General features: G+C 48.3%; 1 protein-coding gene across 9 annotated transcripts in view; it reads right to left on the bottom strand.

Annotated features, from left to right (window-relative positions):
- Positions 1–7214, bottom strand: part of Mark3 (microtubule affinity regulating kinase 3) — a 91931-nt gene extending 84717 nt beyond the window's left edge. For 6 of the 9 annotated variants that reach the window (XM_029541193.1, XM_021202720.2, XM_029541195.1 and 3 more), the window contains exon 1: positions 6614–6896. In XM_029541193.1, the coding sequence (XP_029397053.1) occupies positions 6614–6664 (51 nt within the window). In that variant the 5' untranslated portion in view covers positions 6665–6896. Of the gene's footprint in view, positions 1–6613 lie in introns of all 9 variants that reach the window. The other 3 variants (XM_021202721.2, XM_021202722.2, XM_021202724.2) reach the window with 1 other exon arrangement.
- Between the last annotated feature and the right edge of the window lie 734 nt (positions 7215–7948).

The raw sequence follows: 7948 nt of genomic DNA, 5'->3' as shown, positions 1-7948 counted from the left end.
TAGCCTTGACTGTCCTGGAACTCACTCTGTAGACCAGGCTGGCCTCAAACTCAGAAATCTGCCTGTCTCTGCCTCCCCAGTGCTGGGATTAAAGATGTCACAAGGCTGCCTGGGCTGAGCTCAAACTGACCCGGCCATGATACAATTCGGCCTCCCCAGTCCATGGGGCGGGTACTAGCGTTCCCAGCTCATGCTATATATTTTAAAGTTAAAATATTTTATGCCTACAGGTGTTTTGCCTGTGTGTATGAGTATGAACCACATATACACTACTGGATGCCCTGGAACTGGAGTTACAGCTGGTTTAAAGACAGCTTCCAGGTAGAAGCTGAAGACGAAAGCTGGCTCCCTAGAAGAACAGCCAGTGCTCTTATCCACTGAAGCATCTCTCCAGCCCCACATACCACCTATTTAAGTGAGTTACTATATAAACTACTTTGTACTGTTGCCTGACTATAATGAAGTAAGAACAAGTAGTAACTATTCCTATGTCCCACGGCCACATATTCTTTTAAAGTCATTTAATGAAAACTCAGAGCATTTGAGATCAGCTGATTTAAGTAGGCAGTTCCAGGATCCAAGACTATATTGTGGACCCTGTCTCAAAAACAACTTACAGAATCTGAAAGTCCCATTGTATCTAGAAAAAAATCACTTCTAGAAACCTGACAATCTAAAAGGAAAGGTAGCCCAGTCAGCAAGCTCACCTCCAGTGTGAGTCCCGGGTGTGTAAGGAATGCAGCCTGCCCTAAGGTGAGACTCGGAGGTGAGCACTTCACCAACGGCAACCCTCTAGGTCTATCTGCTCAGGTCACACAGTACAGACTTGTTCCACAAAGCCCTGAGTACTGTTCTACTGGACAAACAAGTCCAAAAGAACTAGAACAATCTGGTTGTGGAGCATACAAAACACCCTCTGTTGCACAGCCTCATACTCAGTAAGCATTCCAAATTGTTCAACTGATCACCCAATCAACAGCTGGCTAGACAATACCACCATTAGTTTATTTCACAAAAGTTATCAATCCTGACCACTCTATATACTAACTTCTAAAAACCTGATAGAGCTGGGTGTGGTGGTATACACCTTTAGTTTGAGCATCTGGGAGGCAGAGGCAGGAAGATCTCTGTGAATTCCAGGTTAGCCTGGTCTACACAGCAAATTCCAGACCAGCCCACTGAGCAGTGGTCCTCAACCTTCCTGCTGCTGTGACCCTTTAATACAGTTTCTCAAGCTGTGGTAACCCCAACCATAAATTTATTTTTGTTGCTACTTCATACCTGTAACTTCGCTAATATTATGGATTATAATGTAAATATTTTTGGAGGCAGAGGTTTCCAAAGGAGTCATGAGAACTGCCGCCACAGAGAAATAAAGAGTAGGTCCATGAGGGACATGTCCAGAGCTGCTAACTAACAAACCTCTGCTTCCAGTCCTCTAGCAAGTAATCCAGTCTTACAAAACATCAACTGCTTTGGAATTTAAGTGAAAATTTAATTTCTAATCTTGTCAAATAAAAACAGGATTTACTCATGGATCTCTTTGCAAGTTAATTATAGAACATACAACAAAAGGTAAACTATCTCTAAAAAGTCTCCTTCTTTTGGGCTGGAGGGGTGTTCCAGACATAGGTTTGAGTTCCCAGGTCCCACACTGGGTCTCACAACCACCTGAAATTCCAGTCCCAGAACACTAGACACAACCATCTTCTGGTCCCAGAATTTTAACTGGTTTTTCTGAGCTATAACTTTTATATTCCTATCCATAGGTGAGCAGTAACATGAAAATCAAACACATAAGAACAAAACAGTATACAAGGAGGAAATAACTATTATTACTGCAAATTATGTTTCTTGATTTACACTGCAGATAGAAGCCAGAGCTTCGGGCTGGCAAGATGGCTCAGTGGGTAAGAGCACTGACTGCTCTTCCAAAGCTCCCAAGTTCAATTCCCAGCGACCACATGGTGGCTCACAACCACCCGTAATGAGGTCTGATGTCCTCTTCTGGTGCGTCTGAAGTCAGCTACAGTGTACTTATGTATAATAAATAAATCTTTGGACTGGAGCAAGCAGGGACTGACTGAGCAACTGGGGCCGACTGGAGCAAGCAGGGTTGACCAGAGCAAGCAGAGGTCCTAAAAAATTCGATTCCCAACAACCACATGAAGGCTCACAACCACCTGTACAGCTACAGTGTGCTCACATACATCAAACAAATAAGTAAATCTTTAAAAAAAAAAAAATTCCCCCACTCTGTGCCTTGGCTTGAGCTTGTTTTTCTCCCTGGCATGCCCTTCCCGGACAACTCCATCCGTGTAACCTCTCCTCGAGGGTTAGCTCAGACACTGCCGTCTCCACGTGATTCTCCCCTGGCTCCAGGTGATCGTGTTGCTCACCACCCTCAGCCTTGCCCGCCCTCCTGCTCCCTCAGGACACTGAGCACTTTCTGCCTTGCTTTGGAACTCTGGGTCCATACCCTGTCCTGCCCATTTACCTGTGAAGGTAGAGAGAGCCACCTGTCTGTGTCCTTTTGTCCCAGCCCAGAGTCAGAGTTGAGTTAGTGACTAGCTCCCAAAGGGCTTCACTAGACTGTACTGAGTATGACAGGCTTTGAGAGCCAGGAGGGCTTGGGTTTGCATGCAGGGCCAGCTCTGCCTGGACAAGCCCTTTCCCACTTAGCCTTTACTGCAGGGCCCTCACCAGCCTTTGGGGTCACTGTCCTACACTGGGTCATATCCTGTGCTGGTTCTGTGGAGCCCTAGGTGCTGCTCTGCTAGGTGGGTGGGAGGGGGAGCTCTGATTTCTCCCTAAGCACTCTGGAGACAAGAACACTGGCCCTTCCCATGTGTAGCACTGTCCACTGCACTTGTTTGGTGGCCCTAATGTGAGTTGCTGTATAAAAATGCTGCCTTTGTTATTTTGTAAGAAATGACTTTTCTGTGAACCAAGTACTTACAAAAATCTCAGTAACCAAAATAAAGTTCTATATTTTAAAGGAAAAAAAAAAATTTAATCTCAACACTTGGGAGGCAGAGGCAAGTGGATCCCTGAGTTGACGCCAGCTTGGTGTAGTTCCAGCCCAACTAGTTATATAATGAAACCCCATCTCAAAAAGGAGCCCAATTTCCCCAACACCCCCTACACACACACACACACAAGCACACACATGCACGCGCACACATACATACACACACAAGCCTACGCACACAATGCAAAGCTGCTCTAGTCATAACAGCCAATGACCACCAACAGGTTAAAGAATTGTTTTAAAATTCATGATACATCTGATGGAATACTAATTAGCAATAAAAAGAAATGAACTATTAATACACTTTAAAACACAATCTCAAGAGCATTACATACCTGGCAGCAGTGAAGCATGTTTTTAATCCTAGCAGTGGAGAGGCAAAGGCAGGCATATCTCTGAGGCTGAGGCCAGCCTGGTCTACAGAATGAGTTCCAGAGTGGTCAGGGCTACATACTGAAACCCTGTCTCAAAAAATAAAAACAGGCCGGGCGGTGGTGGCGCAAGCCTTTAATCCCAGCACTTGTGAGGCAGAGGCAGGCGGATTTCTGAGTTTGAGGCCAGCCTGGTCTACAAAGTGAGTTCCAGGACAGCCAGGGCTATACAGAGAAACCCTGTCTTCAAAACAAAAAGCAGTATGTACAGCCAGGGATATTTAAGTGAAACCTGTACTAAAAAAGAAAAGAAAGTCAGGCAAGCAAAGCATTCTGTTCCATGGAAGAACTCAGACACCCAACACTAGAAATCACAGCGGTCGGAGGCTGAAGCAGAAGGGTAAGTTTGAGGCCAATCTCAGCTACATTGTAAGACTGTCTTAATTTTTTTTTTAAGTTATATATTTTATGGCTCCACTTACAAAAAAGGTAAAGATAAAGGGATAGAAATGAGCCAGTGCTTGCCAAGGGCCTGGGAAATGAGAAGGGAAGGGCTATCAAAAACCATAAGAGACCTTTCTGGGAAGTGGAAATGTTCTCTAGCTTGACTGTGTTGGTGACCACATGGCTGTGTATCTGTCAAATTCATCAGACTGTCCACTTAAAATGTGTTGATCTTGTATGTCCACAACCCTGATAAACAAGAGCTTCTCAACAAGCAGAGATCTCGAATTCCCTGCTGTATTTCCATGCAACTGGCAAAAGTCTAACTTAAGTTGTGCAGTAATGACAGGTAAGGGCAGGCTATGCTTAAAGTGAACAAGAGAGGCCGGGCGGTGGTGGCGCACACCTTTAATCCCAGCACTCGGGAGGCAGAGGCAGGCGGATTCCCGAGTTCGAGGAGAGCCTGGTCTACAGAGTGAGTTCCAGGACAGCCAGGGCTATACAGAGAAACCCTGTCTTGAAAAAACAAACAAAAAGACTAAGGCATCCTTCACATTCTAAACGTTTCTCTTACTCAGTGGTTCGAGGGACTGAACTGGGACATCTCATATAGGAGACGATCACTCTATCACTGAGCCACATCTCTAGCCCTTAGGTTGTTTTTAAAAACAAAGGTAGAAGCCAGGTGTGGTGGCACATGCCTTTAATCCCAGCGCTCGGGAGGCAGAGGCAGGTGGATTTCTGAGTTCAAGGCCAGCCTGGTCTACAAAGTGAGTTCCAGGACAGCCAACAGAGAAACCCTGTCTCGAAATAAACAAAAACCAAAAACCAAAAAAACAAACAAAAAAAAAAAAACCCCACAAAGGTAGTAATTCTAGCACATACAAAAATCACAAGACAACTTAACAAATTGACAAAGAACATGTGAAGAATGAGCCACTTCAGTCTAAAATAATCACAAATAACCACCTAAAACCATGCATCCCGGACTAAAAATAGACTAACTACTTCTCCTTGAGTCCTCCCGCCCCCATTGAAATATACTATTAAAGCCAGGCATGGTGGAGCATGCCTTTAAACCCCAGCACTTCAGAGGCAGAGGCAGGCAGGTCACTAGACTATATAGTGAATTTCAGGATAGCCAGAGCTACACAGTGACAGGGTAGATTAGATAGATAGATAGATAGATAGATAGACAGACAGACCGACATGGCAGATTAGATAGACAGATGATAGTATAGAAATTGAAATAAGACTAAAATGCTGTCTTTCATTATCATAAATCTTCTGTTTCTTGTTTCAATTTAGAAAGCATAAGTTCTAGTTCTACTAGTTTTGATTTTGAGTTAAAAAAAAATGATCAAAGCCAATCAATTGATTTACATGCTTCATTTTTTAGGGTGGCCAAAGAATATGATGATCAATCAGGTCAAAGGTAAGTTTCTTCAAAAGAGCATAAAGAGGTCTCAGGATTCCAAGATTGGTGACATGTCTGAATCCTCCGCTATGGGGAATCTGAGAGGCTCCCTTAGACTGCCCAAGCAACACAGCAAAAACTATGGAACAGGAAGGGAGGGAGGAAAACAAAAAGAGAAGGAAGGGGAGAAGGGCGAAGAAGGAAGAGAAGGGAAAAGGTCTAATCTAAGCTCTCCCAGTTAGGTAATGTTCTAATCTCAGGTGGAAGAATATATACAACTGTATATTAATACACCATAGAGATGACTTAGACCAAGGTCTGTGTAAATAGATTAAATTACCTAATAGCTATCAAGCACAAATTTTGAAGATTAAAATGAAGGCATTTAATACCACTAGGTCACCATGTCTAAGGATGGTTTTCAAAGCATGAAAACACCCGGAGCATGAAAGCTTTTCCAAAGAAACAGCATTTTCTTGCCAGCATTACCTCATAGCTCCGCATAATGAAAGGCCAGTGAAGTTTCTTTACAAGTCATTTACTAAATGCTTCACAGAGGACAAAGCTAGGGTGGAATACTTTGGAATCCGATGCAGAAGAAGAGTTCGGAAACCACTTGGGCAGGTCAAACATTTCTTCAGTAGAACTTCTACCACACGTTTGTTACTCCCTAGCAATGCTGCTCCAGACTGTGGTGTGGTGTGGTTTGGTTCTGCAGGTCCTTTCTAACAAGATCCTTTTATATAGATTTGCTGGGTGTGCACACTGACTGGACCGGGCCTGAGAGCTACTCCAAAACAACCTTTTTGCAGCGGAAGGAAAAGGCAACCCAGTGGGTGTCCCTCGGCTGGGCAGCAGAACAGAGCAGAGCTTCTTCACATCTGCTTCTCAAAACACTCAGCCCGCTGCTTCCGAACAGATTTAGCTTTGCCAAGGACGGGAAGCTACTCCTTGATAAAGGCAGCGGCTCTCGAGCAGAACTACTCTTGTGCGTTCGGGAACTACGGGGGCCCACAAGGATCTCTCCACGGGGCACTCAGTTTTAGCGGTTGTCATTAAACTTGGTCCCCTTTTAAAGGGCGCTCCGCTCGACCCCACTGGATCCTATGAATCTGCACCTAGGACAGGCAGGCTCACACCCTGCCCGAGGTAAGAGGAGAGTTGTGTTCAACCGCGCACTGGCCGCAGCAGCGCACGGACGGGCAATGCTCAGCCGACCGTAAGGACAGCGCGCAGGCCGCACGCGCGCCGCAGGACAGGGCTGCGCCTTGACCCCTGCCTGGAGCATCTGGGCTGGGTCCCCCTGCCACCACCCTGAGGGTCTGCCACCCTGCAGCGCAGTCCACTCACGTTTTCAGTGTCTCGTTCATTCACCGTTGGCAAAGGGGTCCTAGTGGACATCTTACTGCGCTTTGATTCCGCACAACGCCAAGGCGAAAACAAAACCGCCCAGCTCTGGGCGGCCGGCGAGCAGCGGCCGCGAGCCTCCGGGCCCTGCCCTCCCCGGCCGGAGTCTAGATCTCCGGCCTGGCCCGGGCCGTGCGCCCGCGGGCCCCGGGGCTCATTCTCCCCCAGCGCCGGCGGCCGCACTGGAAGCGGGCCGGCTGGCCGCCGCAAGCCTCAGGGCGCCTCGCGAGCCTCGTGGGCCCCGCGCCTCCTCGCCGCTCGCAGCCGCAGCGCCGCGGAGCTCAGCCCCGGGGGCTCGACACGGCACGGCCGGCAGCCCCTGAAGAGGCGGCAGCGCAGGAGGATGGAGCGGAGATGGAGCGCAAGACAGGCCGCCGCGGCCTGCAGGCGCCGACCATGGAGGGAGCCGCGGAGGAGGCGCCCACGCCCGGCTGCTTTCCCTTCTCCCGCTCGCTTTTCGCCCGGCCTCGCCCTGCCGGCTGCCACCGCCGCTCCCCGGCACCTCAGGAGCCTCACAGACTCAAGATGGCCGCGCCTCGGCTTCCTCCGCTGCCTCCGGCTGCCGGAAGTGACGCTACGGCCGCCTGGAGTTCCGCCAATCAGCGCGGTTGCAGCTAGCTGCCGGCTGCTGTTGCTAGGGGCGACTCGTCGTGTTGGGTCTGAGGGGGTGGTGCCGTCGGAAAGGTCTGGCTTGGTCTCCTCCAGCTCTAGCGGGAGGAGAGTTCCAATGGTCCAGATCGCCTGGGCATCCCTGACCCCTCCGGACCACTGCCCTAGAGGGCGTCCTGTGCCCGACAGCTGGGCTGGCATTTGCAGAGTACAGATCTAGGCTGTCTGGATTAGACTACACGTGAAGAGCCTACTGTTTGCAAAAGTTGACTTTTCTTTCCCGCGGCCACGCTGCATAGGATGAAGCTACCGCAGCAAAGCAGCTGTTACAGGTCTAGCAGAAGAGGAAGGATCCAGCCAAAGAACTTTTTTGCCTCTGACTAAGGAGCCACTGGTTATCAGGCCCGGCTCAATTGAATACCCATTCGAATGAAAGAGTGAAGTATGAAATAACAAAGGTAGCACAAAACGATGGGATGAGGGATTCGATGAGATCACGTAGACGCCCCCAGGAGCAGTTTCTAAATGCCGGTAGGGGCTTATAAAGTTTCTCTGTCTCTTCCTCTCCCTTTCGTTCTCTCACTCCCTCTACCCCTCACTTTCCCCCTCTCTCTCTTTCTCCTTCCTCCTCTCTCGCCTCTCCTTCTCTTGCTTCAGTCTGCTGAAGAG

The sequence above is a fragment of the Mus pahari genome, chromosome 7 (genome assembly GCF_900095145.1).
Source record: "Mus pahari chromosome 7, PAHARI_EIJ_v1.1, whole genome shotgun sequence".
Taxonomy (NCBI): domain Eukaryota; kingdom Metazoa; phylum Chordata; class Mammalia; order Rodentia; family Muridae; genus Mus; species Mus pahari.
The sequence above is the reverse complement of the archived record's forward strand: the minus strand, read 5'-3'. Positions and strand labels throughout refer to the sequence as shown.